Here is a 15,372-nt window from a genome sequence, read left to right on the forward strand (position 1 = left end):
AAGTGAGCGATAAACTGGATGCATAGATTATAAGACTTATTGTTGTTAAGATATTAGTTCTCCTCAAATTGATCTATAGATTCTATGTGACTCTGGGGAAAACCCAGCATCTTTTTTTTAGAAAGATTATTCTAAAATTTATATGGAAATTCAAAGAATCTAAAATAACCAAACCAAAACAACTTTGGGAAAGGAGAACAAAATTGGTACTATCCTATTTCAAGACATAAAGTTATAGTAATCAAGACAGTGTGGCATTGGTATAAAGATAGACAGATATATAATTGAAACAGAATAGAGTCCAGAAATAAACTCACATATAAAGGTAATTGATTTTTTAGGGGCACCTGGATGGCTCAGTCGGTTAAGCATCTGCCTTCAGCTTGGGTCATAATCTCAGGGGTCCTGGCTCTGGCTCCCTGCTCAGCAGGGAGCCTGCTTCTCCCTCTCCCTTGGCCTCAAATAAAATCTTTAAAAAATAATAATAATAAATAAAGGTAACCCAATTTTTGACTAAGATGCTAAGGAAATTCAATTGGGAAAGAATAATCTTATCAATAAATAGTGCTGGAACGATTGGAGAGCCATATACAAAAAAAGGAAAAAAGAAGAAGGAAGGGAGGGAGAGAGGGAAAGGACCACTTCAACCTTTACCTCACACCATATATAAAAATTAACTTGAAATGAATCACAAATCTTAATATATAGGTTAAATAAGTTAATATATAACTTAAATATTTATTAAACTTAGTAAGTTAGGGCACCTGGGTGGCTCAGTTGGTTGAGCAACTGCCTTCGGCTCAGGTCATGATCCTGGAGTCCCGAGATTGAGTCCCGCATTGGGCTCCCTGCTCAGCGGGGAGTCTGCTTCTCCCTCTGACCCTCTTCCCTCTCGTGCTCTCTATCTTACATTCTCTCTCTCTCTCGAATAAACAAATAAAATCTTTAAAAAAAATAAACTTAGTAAGTTAAATAGAACTTATAGAAAACATAAGAAAAAAATTTTAGGGATCCTGAGTTGGGAAAGATTTCTTAAATATAACAAAAAATCTAAGTAGAAAAAATTTGTAAGTTGGACTTCATCAAAATTTAAAATTTGCTTCTCAAAAGACACTATTACTAAAAGAGGCAAACAAGAGAGAAAATATTTGCAATAAATATATCTGATGGACTTGTACATATAGAATGTATAAGGAACTGTTACAACTCAAAAAACAGGCAACATATTTTAACAGACACCACATCAAAGAAGATAGATGGCTATTAAATAAGCATACGAAAATCTCATCATTGTTAATCATTAGGAAAATATAGACTAAAACCATGATGATATAACACTACATACCCACTAGAATGACTAAAATTTAAAAGACTATACCAGATGTTAGTGAGGATGTGGAGGAACTGGTACTTGCATAATTTACTGACGGGAATATAAAATGGTACAACCGCTTTGGAAAATAGTTTGGTAGTTTCTTAGAAATTAAACATAAACCATATGACCCAGTCATTTCACTCTTAGCTATGTACTCAGAGAAGTAAAAGCATATGACCACACAAAAATTTACTTGTGAATGTTCATAGGAAACAGCCCAAATGTCTGTTAACAGGTGAATGGATAAACAAATGGTGGTATGTCCATACAATGGAATACTGCTCAACAGTGGAAAGGAAGAACTATTGATGCATGCAACAGCATGGATGAATCTCAAAATCATTACGCTGAATGAAGGCAGGCAGGCTAAAGAATATATTGTATGATTCCATTTACAAGATAATTATATACTGTATAAATATATAGTATAAAATTCCAGAAAATGCAAACTAATCTATAAATCGGTGGTTGTTTGGGAAGGGGATGCTATGAAAATGGAGCGTGTGGAAATTTGGAGACGTGATGAATATCTTAATTGTGGCGATGGTTTCATCACAACGTATTAAAACTTACCAAATTATATACTTTGATTATATATATGTGCAGTTTATTATATATGTTTCATTTCAGTAGAGCCATATTTTAAAACCGTGAGTAAACCAAAAAAAGAAGAATTTGCCTAAATGACAGCAGTTCTTTTCCTTTGTTTAAGTCAAGTACGTGAAAATATAATACATAATATTTGTTAAAAGCGTGTGTAACTATCCATTTTTAAAAGATTATCTTTTGTTATTTTTTATCATGTATCATTTTTTAATAGAACAATCATGTTTTAAAAGCCTGGCCCTGAACGCTGGGAATGAGAGGGAAGGAGAGCAGCTAATGGTACAGTTGGGTTGGAGGGAATATTTTCCTAAATATGGGAGTGCTTTTAGTATGCTTCTTGGCTAATGCACATGAACATCTAAAGAAGGAGAAGCTACACGTGGAGAAGATAAAAGAAGTGGAATTGGAGCAGAGTCCTTTAGGGTAGAGGAGAAGTTGGGATCCAGGAAGCTGATGAAACTCCCTTTCTGTAAGACTAGAAGAAAGAAGTGAGGATTAGTGTGTATATATATATATATATATATATATATATATATGGATAAATTTGTACACCCTGGGGCAGAAGGGTAACAGTTTGTCCCCAAGCCTTGTTATTTTTTTTTTAGATTTTTTATTGTTATGTTAATCACCATATATTACATAATTTGTTTTGGTGTACTGTTCCATGATTCATTGTTTGTTCATAACACCCAGTGCTCCATGCAGAATGTGCCCTCCTCAATACCCATCACCAGGCTAACCCATCCCCCCACCCTCCTCCCCTCCAGAAACCTCAGTTTGTTTTTTCAGAGTCCATCATCTCTCCTGGTTCGTCTCCCCCTCTGACTTACTCCCCTTCATTCTTCCTCTCCTGCTATCTTCTTCTTTTTCTTTTTTCTTAAAATATGTTGCGTTATTTGTTTCAGAAGTACAGATCTGTGATTCAACAGTCTTCCAGAAAGTGGTCGCTTCTCTGTTCAGATAGTTGTTGCTACTCTCCTCTTTGATCTCCTGTTGAGTTCGTAGGTGTTCAGAATGGTTTGATCCCTATTCAGCTGAATTCCTGAGACCAGACGAAATCTAGGTCTCCTACTCCTCTGCCATCTTGCTCCGCCCCAAGCCTTGTTATTTTTAGTGAAAATAGAAAAGTATCCTACTGAGAGGAGGAGAGGGTAGGAATGAGAGGCTTACAGTGAGGGTTGAAAGTTTAGGCTGGCCATATAGGGGAAGAGAAGAGAAGAATCTGACTAGGGACATGCATACAAGAAGATTGTCAAGCAAAGCTGTCACACACTTGGTGTGTAAGAGGACCTCAGTTTTCCTAGAAAATACCAAAAGAAGCAGTCTGGGTAGAGTTATAGATTACCAATCTATGCTGCCTTTCCTAGATCTGTACTCTTTGTTATAAAGGGGAAACTTTTCAGAAAAGCAGAATTGCTTTTAAACAAACATGGGATTGTATTATACTGTTGTTCTTCTGTAGCTTGCTTTTTTTCACTTCACAATGAGTCTTGAAGATATTTCCTTGTCAGTACATGTAGATGTCTCTTTTTTAAAAAGTACTTGTGTGCAAATATCATTCTCAATGGGGAAAAACTGAGAGCTTTCCCCCTAAGGTCAGGAACACGGCAGGAATGTCCACTATCACCACTGCTATTCAACATAGTATTAGAAGTCCTACCCACAGCAATCAGACAACAAAAAGAAATCAAAGGCATCCAAATCGGCAAAGAGGAAGTCAAACTCTGTTTGCAGATGATATGATACTTTATGTGGAAAACCCAAAAGGCTCCACCCCAAAACTGCTAGAACTCATACAGGAATTCAGTAAAGTGGCAGGATATAAAATCAGTGCACAGAAATCAGTGGCATTCCTATACACCAACAACAAGACAGAAGAAAGAGAAATTAAGGAGTCGATCCCATTTACAATTGCACCCAAAACCATAAGATACCTAGGAATAAATCTAACCAAAGAGGCAAAGAATCTATACTCAGAAAACTATAAAATACTCATGAAAGAGATTGAGGAAGACACAAAGAAATGGAAAAACATTCCATGCTCATGGATTGGAAGAACAAATACTGTGAAGATGTCAATGCTACCTAGAGCAATCTACACATTTAATGCAATCCCCATCAAAATACCATCCACTTTTTTCAAAGAAATGGAACAAATAATCCTAAAATTTGTATGGAACCAGAAGAGACCCCAAGTAGCCAGAGGAATGTTGAAAAAGAAAAGCAAAGCTGGCGGCATCACAATTCCAGACTTCAAGCTCAATTACAAAGCTGTCATCAAGAGATTATGCTACTGGCACAAAAACAGACACATCGATCAATGGAACAGAATAGAGAACTCAGAAATGGACCCTCAACTCTATGGTCAACTAATCTTTGACAAAGCAGGAAAGAATGTCCAATGGAAAAAAGACAGTCTCTTCAACAAATGCCGTTGGGAAACTTGGATAGCCACATGCAGAAGAATGAAACTGGACCATTTCCTTACACCACACACAATAGACTCAACATGGTTGAAAGACCTAAATGTGAGACAGGAGTCCATCAACATCCTAAAGGAGAACACAGGCAGCAACCTCTTCGACCTCAGCCGCGGCAACTTCTTAGAAACATTGCCAAAGGCAAGGGAAGCAATGGCAAAAATGAACTGTTGGGATCTCATCAAGATAAAAAGCTTTTGCACAGCAAAAGAAACAGTCAACAAAACCAAAAGACAACCGACAGAATGGGAGAAGATATTTGCAAATGTCTTATCAAATAAAGGGCTAGTATCCAGAATCTTTAAAGAACTTAAACTCAACATCCAAAGAACAAATGATCCAATCAAGAAATGGGCAGAAGACATGAACAGACGTTTTCCCAAGGAAGACATCCAAATGGCCAACAGACACATGAAAAAGTGTTCAGCATCGCTCAGCATCAGGGAAATCCAAATCAAAACCTCAATGAGATATCACCTCACACCAGTCAGAATGGCTAAAATTAACATGTCAGGAAACGACACATGTTGGCGGGGATGAGGAGAAAGGGGAACCCTCCTACACTGTTGGTGGGAATGCAAGCTGGTGCAGCCACTCTGGAAAACAGTATGGAGGTTCTTCAAAAAGTTGAAAATAGAGCTACCATACGATCCAGCAATTGCACTACTGGGTATTTACCCCAAAGATACAAATGTAGGGATCCGAAGGGGTGCACGCACCCCGAGGTTTATAGCAGCAATGTCCACAATAGCCAAACTGTGGAAAGAGCCAAGATGTCCATAGACAGATGAATGGATAAAGAAGACATGGCATAGGGGCGCCTGGGTGGCTCAGTTGGTTAAAACTGCTGCCTTCAGCTCAGGCTATGGGATCGAGCCCCACGTCGGGCTCCCTCCTCATGCAGGAAGCCTGCTTCTCCCTCTGCCTGCCGCTCCCCCTGCTCGTGCTCTCTCCCTCTCTCTCTCGCTCTCTCTGTGTGTCAAATAAATAAAATCTTAAAAAAAAAAAAAGAAGACATGGTGTATATACACAATGGAATATTATGCAGCCATCAAAAAGAATGAAAGCTTGCCATTTACAATGACGTGGATGGAACTGGAGGGTATTATGCTGAACGAAATAAGTCAATCAGAGAAAGACATGTATCATATGACCTCACTGATATGAGGAATTCTTAATCTCAGGAAATAAACTGAGGGTTGCTGGAGTGGTGGGGGGTGGGAGGGATGGGGTGGCTGGGTGAGAGACATTGGGGAGGGTATGTGCTATGGTGAGCGCTGTGAATTGTGCAAGACTGTTGAATCACAGACCTGTACCTCTGAAGCAAATAATACATTATATGTTAAAAAAAAAAGATAGTAGGAAGGGAAAAATGAAGGGGAAATCAGAGGGGGAGATGAACCATGAGAGACTATGCCCTCTGAGAAACAAACTGAGGGTTCTAGAGGGGAGAGGGGTGGGGGGATGGGTTATCCCAGTGATGGTATTAAGGAGGGCACGTATTGCATGGAGCACTGGGTGTCATATGCAAACAATGAATCATGGAACACTACATCAAAAACTAATGATGTAATATATGATGATTAACATAAAATAATAAAAAAGTACTTGTGTATTTCTTATTATGGATATACCATAATTTATGTAGCATTGTAAGTTGTTGCTAACTTCTTACTACTAAATACCGCTATTGTGAACATCTTTGAATATATCTAAAGGTTGTAGATGCTTTTGCACATGTACAACTATAGTTGACTCTTGAGCAATGCAAGAGTTAGGGGCCCTTACGCCCTATGAAGTCAAAAATCTGTGTATAACTTTTGACTCCCCCAAAACTTAACTACTGATAACCTACTGTTGACTGGAATCCTTATCAATAACATTGAATGTTTTTATTGATTAACATATATTTTGTATGTTATATGTATTTTGTACCGTATTCTTGCAATAAAGTAAGCTAGAGAAAAGAAAATATTAAGAAAATCGTAAGGAAGAGAAAAATACATTTATAGTATTGTACTATATTTATAAAATATCTCTGTATAAGTGGACCCACACAGTTCAAACCTGTGTTGTTCAAGGCTCAGTTATATTACTGAGGCTAGATAACTTAGAATTATTTTGTCAGAGATAATGAACATTTTACATTTTGTTGTGTACTGTCAAATTGCCATTTGAATGGTTATATCAGTAGACTCCCACCAATTGAAATAATTCATCTGCCTCACCAAAAATTGTTTCCTTTTATTTTTGTGAATCTTGTGGCCATAAAATATCTCCTGTTTTAACTTTGTATTTCTTAATATTAGTAATGCTGAGCATTTTTTGTATGCTTATCAGCCATTTTTTTAAGGATTTTATTTATTTGAGAGAGAGCAAGAGAGAGCAGCGAGCAGGGGGAGGGGCCGAGGGAGAGAGAGAAGCAGGCTCTCTACGGAGTGGGGCAGGGAGTGGGGAGCCAGATGCGGGGCTTGATCCCAGGACTCCAGGATCATGACCTAAGCCAAAGGCAGATGCTCAACTGACTGAGCCACCCAGGCGCCCCTAGGTCATTTCTCTTTCTTATGTTAATTGCCTTTTTTTTTTTTTTTTTGCCTTTCTTACTGATTTGCAGGAGCTCTTTAAGTGTTACGGATTTTTTTTTTTGTCTCATATATGTGGCATGTATTTGCTTCCAGACTGCTAATTCTAGAACAAGTTTTAAATTTTGATATTAAATCTTTCATTCTTTTCCTTGATGGTTGTTGGATTTTGAGTCTTGCTTAGGAATGCCTTCCCCACTTCAAGATTACGTAAATTTCCACCTAAAACTTTTATAGTTGGTCTTGTTTGTCCATTTTATGTTTACCTCCTTAACCCATCTGGAATTAATACATGTAAATGATATGGGGTAAGGCACTATCATTTTATTTTTATTTTTTTTAAAAAGATTTTATTGATTTATTTGACAGAGAGAAACACAGCGAGAGAGGGAACACAAGCAGGGGGAGTAAGAGAGGGAGAAGCAGGCTTTCCCGTGGAGCAGGGAGCCCGACATGGGGCTCAATCCCAGGACCCTGGGATCATGGCCTGAGCCGAAGGCAGACGCTTAACAACTGAGCCACCCAGGCGCCCCAAGGCACTATCATTTTAGATTCAGTAACAAAAATAAATAATACAGAATATTTTCAGGTAATTAATTCTGGAAAGATAATAGAGACAACTGTTTTTCAGCGTTAACTTCTTAGAAGTAAACATTTTTGTGGTTCCTTTTATATGTTCCAGTTTGTAAAGTGGCCACAAACTGTGAAGTTCATTGTAGGGCAAAGTTACTGCTCATTAGCATTCACTTTTTTAAAATAGGGCCATTAACTTTTCCATCTAATAAAGAAATTATTAGAAGCATAGGTTTGCATTTCCCATTTTTTCAATATGTGACAAACCAAGCAGATGCATGTCTGATAGCAGTCAGTCCCTGTAGGTATTCTAGTTCATAGTTATGACAGATCTTTTAAAAAAGTAAGTTGTTTGTACAGTAATGAAAATATAGAGAAGGAAGACAGAAGAAGAAAATAGCAAGAAGTGATAGGAAGTGAAAGAAATGGAAAAAGACAAGGAAATCATTGAGAGAATAAAAAAGGAAAGGAAAAATAAGAGAGGTCATCTTTTTTCTTATGAAGGGAGAGTTTATGCTGTTCCAGACAATCTTTTAAAAATTATCTCAGGCCCTATGAATAATAGCAATGTAGCTTTGTTGTTTTATTTATTTGGTTTTTATCTTTTGTTTTGGGGATGAGATGGACTTCTGCAATCCTTGTTGGCACCATCTTTTATCTTGCCTTTTTATCTTTAATTTTTTAATCTTTTTCTTCGTGATACATGTACTCTTTAATGCCCATCCCCTTTTTTCCCCAATCCCCTACTCACCTGAGTGAAATAGGTCAAATACCATATGATCTCATTCATATGTGGAATTTAAGAAACAAAACAGATGAGCAAAGGGAAAAAAGAAAGACAAGCCAAGAAAAAGACTATTAATTATAGAGAACAAACTGATGGCTACCAGAGACAAGGTGTTGTCTTTTTTAATAGGCTGTTAGATGTACACTGTTAAATGAGTTTGGGATTCTTGGAATCATGTTTCTTTATTATTTCCTTTAGGCAACTGAGAATTTTGAACCGGCAACTTAGAGAACAAGAAAAAACTCAAAAGGCATCTGGTGCTCTGGAATGCAACCTTGAATGTAGGTAGAAGAACTTTAAGAACTGATAGTAAATTCTTTGTTCTGGAAATACTGATAAAGAATTGAACTTTCTTAATTACTTTGTCTTAAGAGACTTTTAATTTATATTTGAAAAAATAGGAATAATACTTCTTATTAAAAATTAAATAGCACAGAAACAAAAATAAAAGATCTGTGCTATTAGCAATGTCCACAATAGCCAAAATATGCAAAGATCCCAGATGTCCATCGACTCATGAATGGATAAAGATGATGTGAGATAGAGAGGTAGATAGATAGATAATGGAATATTACTCAGTCATCAAAAAGAATAAATCTTGCCATTTGCAATGACATGGATGGACCTAGAGGGTATTGTGCTAAGCGAAATAAGTTGGAGAAAGACAAATACCGTTATGATTTCACTCATATGTGGAATTTAAGAAAGATGAACATAGGGGAAGGGAAGGAAAAATAAAATAAGATAAAAACAGAGAGGGAGGGTACCTGGGTAGCTCAGTTGGTTAAGTGTCTGCCTTCGGATCAGGTCATGATCCCAGAGTCCTGGGATCTAGTGCCGAATTGGGCTCCTTGCTCAGCAGGGAGCCTGCTTCTCCCTCTCCCTCTGCCTGTCGCTCCCCCTCCTGTGCTCTCTCTCTCTGTCAAATAAATAAATAAAATCTATAAAACAAAACAAAAAAACAGAGGGAGACAAACCATAAGAGATTCTTAACTCTAGGAAACAAACTGAGAGTTGCTAGAGTGGAGGTTGGCGGGGAGGATGGGGTAATTGGGTGATGGGCATTAAGGAGGGCACTTGATGTAATGAGCACAGGGTGTTATATGCAACTGATGAATCACTAAATTCTACCCCTGAAACTAATACTACACTATATGTTAACTAAACTGAATTTAAATAAAAAACTAAAAAAAAGATTTGTGCTATTATATCCCAATAATATACCCCTATTTTTTTTTTTTAAAGGCTGTATTTCCTTTCACATGTCTACTGGTCATATAGAATTGATCTGTTTCACATATACTGAGTTCCTATCGTGTGCCCGGCACTAAAAGAACTATATGTGTATTTTTTCTTTTTTAAAAATGAGATTACACTGCATATGCTCTTCTGAAGCTTGCATTTATTCACTTAATATGTAGTAGACAATCTTCTTTTTTTTTTCTTTCTTTTTCAAGTTTTTATTTAAATTCTAGTTAATTAACATACAGTGTAATAGCAGTTTCAGGTGTAGAATTTAGTGATTCCTCAATTACATACAACACCCAGTGCTCATCACAAGTGCCCTCCTTAATTCTTATCACCCATTTAACCCATCCCCCTGTCCAACTCCCCTCCAGCAATGCTCAGTTTGTTCTCTATAGTTAAGAGTCTGTTTTATTTATTTATTTGTTTGTTTGTTTATTTTAAAATTTTATTTATTTATTTGAGAGAAAGTGAGTGAGAGAGAGCACAAGCCAGGGGGAGAGGTAGAGGGAGAAGCAAATTCCCTGCTGAGCAGGGAGCCCGATGTGGGGCTTGATCCCAGGCCCCAGGGACCATGACCTGAGCCAAAGGCAGATGCTTAACCGGCTGAGCCACCCAGGTGCCCCAACAGTCTTATGGTTTACCTCTCTTTCCCCCACCATGTTCATCCATTTTGATTTTTAAATTCCACATATGGGTGAAATCATATGGTATTTGTCTTTCTCTGACTTATTTTACTTTGCATAAAACTCTCTTGCTCCATCCATGTTGTTGCAAATGGCAAGATTTCATTCTTTTTGATGTATATATATATACATTATATATATATATATATATATATATATATATATATATACACACCACATTTTCTTTACCCATTCATCAGTCGATGGACATTTGACTCTTTCCATAATTTGGCTATTGATAATGCTGCTATAAACATCAGGGTGCATGTATCCCTTCGAGACTGTATTTTTGTATCCTTTGGGTAAATACCCAGTAGTGCAATTGCTGGGTCGTAGGGTAGTTCTAGTTTTAACTTTTTTTTTTTTTTTTAGATTTTATTTATTTATTTGAAAGAGAGAGAGATAGCAAGAGCAGGAGCACAAGCAGGAGGAGTGGGAGAGGAGAAGCAGGCTTCCTGCTGAGCGGGGGGGCCCGATGTGGGGCTTGATCCCAGGACTCTGGGATCATGACCTGAGTTGAAGGCAGACGCTTAACGACTGCGCCACGCAGCTGCCCCTATTTTTAACTTCTTGAGGAACCTCCATACTGTTCTCCAGAGTGGCTGTACCAGTTTGCTTTCCTACCAACAGTGTAAGAGGGTCCCCCTTTCTTCACATCCTCACTAGCACCCGTTGTTTCCTGTGTTGTTAATTTTAGCCATTCTGACTGGTATGAGGATATATCTTGTTGTAGTTTTGATTTGGATTTCCCTGATGTTGACTGATGAGCATCTTTTCATGTGTCTGTTAGCATCTGTATATCTTCATTGGAAAAATGTCTATTCATGTCTTCTCCCCATTTTTAAACTGGATTATTTGTTTTTGGAGTGTTCAGTTTGGTAAGTTCTTTATGTATTTTGAATACTAACCCTTTATCAGATATGTCATTTGCAAATGTCGTCTCCCATTCGGAAGGTTGCCTTTTAGTTTTGTTGATTTCCTTTGCTGTGCAAAGCTTTTTATCTTGATGAGGTCCCAAAAGTTTATTTTGCTTTTGTTTCCCTTGCCTTAGAAGACCTATCTAGTAAGAAGTTGTTAACAGCCAATGTCAAAGAGGTTGCTGCCTGTGTTCTCCTCTAGGATTTTGATGGTTTTCTGTCTCACATTTAGGTCTTTCATGCATTTTGAACTTATTTTTGTGTATGGTGTAAGACGGCGGTCCCAGTTTCATTCTTCTGCATGTGGCTGTCCAGTTTTCCCAACACATTTGTTGAAGAGACTGTCTTTTTTCCATTGCATATTCTTTCCTGCTTTGTTGAAGACTAGTTGACCATACGGTTGTAGGTTCATTTCTGCGTTCTGTTCTGTTCCATTGATCTATGTGTCTGTTTTTGTGCCAGTATCATACTGTCTTGATTTACTACAGCTTTGTAGTATAACTTGAAGTCTGGAATTGTGATGCCTCCAGTGTTGCTTTTCTTTCTTAAGATTGCTTTGGCTCTTCAGGGTCTTTTGTGGTTCCCTACAAAATCTGGGATTTTTTCAAGCTCTGAAAAACGTTGATGGTATTTTAATAGGGATTGCATTAAATATGTAGATTGCTTTGGGAAGTATAGACATTTTATTTTATTTTATTTGAAGATTTTATTTATTTATTAGAGAGAGACAGAGACAGAGAGAGCATGAGCAGGGCGAGGGGCAGAGGGAGAGGGGGAGAGAGATAAGCAGACTCCCCACAGAGTATGGAGCCTGACATGGGGCTCGATCCAGGACCCTGAGATCATGACTTGAGCCGAAGTTAGGTGCTCAACCAACTGAGCCACCCCAGGTACCCTGGAGTATAGACATTTTATACAATATTTCTTCTTCCAGTCCATGAGCATGGAATGTTTTTCCCTTTCTTTGTGTCATCTTGACTTTCTTTCTTTATATTGTATAGTTTTCAGAATACAAATCTTTTACCTCTTTGGTTAGGTTTGTTCTTAGCTATCTTATGGTTTTTGGTGCAATTGTAAATGGGATTGATTACTTGATTTCTCTTTCTGCTGCTTCATTGTTGGTGTATAGAATGCAACAGATTTCTGTATGTTTTTGTATCCTGCGACTTTACTGAATTTGTGTATCAATTCTAGCGATTTTTTGGTGGAGTCTTGGGTTTTCTATATACAGTATCATGTCATCTGCAAACAATGAGTTTGACTTTTTCCTTGCCGATTTGGATGAATTTTATTTCTTTGTGTTGTCTGATTGCTGAGGTTAGGACTGACAATGCTATGTTAAATAACAGTGGTGAGAGTAGGCGTCCCTGTCTTGTTCCTGACCTTAGAGGAAAAGGTCTGTTTTTCCCCACTGAGGATTATATTAGCTGTGGGTTTTTCATATATGGCCTTTATTATATGGAGGTATGTTCCATCTAACCTACTTTATTGAAGGTTTTTATCATGAAAGGATGTTTTAGTTTGTCAAATGCTTTTTCTGCGTCTATTGAGAGGATCATATGGTTCTTAGCCTTTCTTTGTTAATGTGGTGTATCATGTTGATTTGATTTCTGAATATTGACCACTCTTGCAGCCCAGGAATAAATCCCACTTGATTGTGGTGAATAATTCTTTTAATGTGCTGTTGGATACAGTTTGCTAGTGTTTTGTTGAGAATTTTGACATTCATGTTCATCAGGATATTGACCCTGCAGTTCTCTTTTTTTGTGGTTTTGGAATCAGAGTAATGCTGACCTCATAAGATGAGTTTGGAAGTTTTCCTTCCATTTCTTTTTTTGGAATAGTTTGAGAAAAATAGGTATTAAACTCTTCTTTAAATGTTTGGTAGAATTCCACTGTGAAGCCATCTGACTCTGGACTTTTGTTTGTTGGGAGATTTTTGATTACTGCTTCAGTTTCTTTGCTGGTTATTGGTCTGTTCAGGTTTTCTATTTCTTCCTGTTTCAATTTTGGTAGTTTATGTGTTTCTAGGAATTTATCCATTTCTTCCAGATTGTCTAATTTGTTGGGATATAATTTTTCATAAAATTCTCTTATAATTTATATTTCTCTGGTGTTGGTTATTATTTCTCCTCTTTTGTGATTTTATTATTTTGGTCCCTTCTCTTTACTTTTTGATGAGTCTGGCTAGGGTTTATCAATTTTATTAATTTTTTCAAAGAACCAGCTCCTGGTTCCATTGATCTATTCTACTGGTTTTTTAGCTTCTATATCATTTAGTTTTACTCTAATCTTTATTATTTCCATTCTTCTGCTGGCTTTAGGCTTTGTTTGTTGTTCTTTTCCTAGCTCCTTTAGATGTAAGATTGAGTTGTTTGAGATTTTTCTTGCTTCTTGAGGAAGGCCTGTATTGCTATCTGCTTCCCTCTTAGGACTGCTTTTGCTGCATCCCTAAGGTTTTGGACCCTTGTGTTTTCATTTTCATTTGTTTCCATATATTTTTTATTTCTTCTTTAATTTCCTAGTTGACCCATTCATTCTTTAGTAATAATGCTGTTTAACGCCCACGTGTTTGTGGTCTTTCCAAATTTTTTCTTGTGGTTGACTTCAAATTTCATAGCTGTGGTCAGAAAATATGCATGGTATGATCTCACTTTTTTTCTACTTGTTGAGGCCTGATTTGTGACCTAGTATATGATCTGTTCTGGAGAATGTCCCATGTGTACTTGAAAAGACTGTGTATTCTGCTGCTTTGGGATAAAATATTCTGAATATATCTGTTAAGTCCATCTGGTCCAGTGTTTCATTGAAAGCTATTGTTTCCTTGTTGATTTTCTGCTTAGATGATCTGTCCATTGATATGTAGGGTGTTAAAGTCCCCTACTATTGCTGTTTTATTATCAATGAGTTCCTTTATGTTTGTTATTAATTATTTTCTATGTTTGGATGCTCCCAGGTTGGGGGCATAAATATTTAATCGTTGTATCTTCTTGTTGGATAGTCCCCTTTATTATGATACAATACCCTTCTTCATCTCTTGTTATAGTCTTTGGTTTAAAGTCTAGTTTTGGGGCACCTGGTGGTTCAGTTGGTTAAGCATCTGACTTCAGCTCAGGTCATGATCTCAGGGTCCTGGGATTGAGCCCCACTTGGGGCTCTGTGCTCAGCAGGGAGTCTGCTTCTCCCTCTGCCCCCCCCCACTCGTGCGTTTGCGCTCTCTCTCTCAAATAAATAAAATCTTCTAAAAGTAAAACCAAAAAAAATAAAGTCTGGTTTGTCCAGTGTAAGTATTGCTACTCTGGCTTTCTTTTGACATCATTTGCATGATGTTTCTCCATCCCCTCACTTTCTTTCTTTTTTTTTAAGATTTATTTATTTACCTTAGTGCATACAAGTCGGGGAGGGGCAGATGGAGAAATCTTTAAGCAGACTCCCGCTGAGTGCAGAGCTGGATACGGGGCTTGACTCCATAACCCTTGAGATCATGACCTGAGTCGAAACCAAGAGTTGGATGCTCAACCATCTGAGCCACACAGGCGCCCCTCCATGCCCTCACTTTCAATCTGCAGGTGTCTTTAGGTCTAAAATGAGTCTCTTATTTTTTTTATCCATTCTGATGCCTTATGTCTTTTGATTAGAGCATTTAGTCCATTACATTCAGAGTAATTATTGATAGATATGTGCTTAGTGCCATTTTATTACTTGTTTTGTCGTTGTTTCGAGAGATTTTCTCTGTTCCTTGCTAGTCATTGTCACTTTTGGTCTTTCCTTCCCACTGAAAGAGTCCCCGTTAATATTTCTTGCAGTGCTGGTTTAGTGTTCATGAACTCCTTTAGTTTTTGTTTGTTTGGGAAACTCTTTATCTCTCCTTCTATTCTGAATGATAGCCTTACTGGATAGAGTATTGTTGGCGGCAGATTTTTCCCATTCAGCACATTGAATATATCATGCCACTCTCTTTTGGCCCTGTCAAGTTTCTGTGGAGAGATCTGTAGCTAGCCTTATGGGTCTTCCCTTGTAAGTTAGGGACTTGTTTTGTCTTGCTGCTTTTAGAATTTTTTTCTTCATCACTGTATTTTGCAGATTTAACTATAATATGTCTTGGTGTTGGCCTGCTTTTG

At 37.5% G+C, this 15,372-nt stretch overlaps 1 protein-coding gene across 1 annotated transcript in view; it reads left to right on the forward strand.

Annotated features, from left to right (window-relative positions):
• CCDC14 (coiled-coil domain containing 14) overlaps window positions 1–15,372 on the forward strand; it is a 52,796-nt gene that overhangs the window by 18,733 nt on the left and 18,691 nt on the right. The window contains 1 exon segment of the mRNA XM_027587921.2: window positions 8,602–8,684. Coding sequence (XP_027443722.2) covers window positions 8,602–8,684 — 83 coding nt within the window.

The sequence above is a fragment of the Zalophus californianus genome, chromosome 1 (assembly GCF_009762305.2).
Source record: "Zalophus californianus isolate mZalCal1 chromosome 1, mZalCal1.pri.v2, whole genome shotgun sequence".
In the NCBI taxonomy this organism is placed as follows: Eukaryota; Metazoa; Chordata; class Mammalia; order Carnivora; family Otariidae; genus Zalophus; species Zalophus californianus.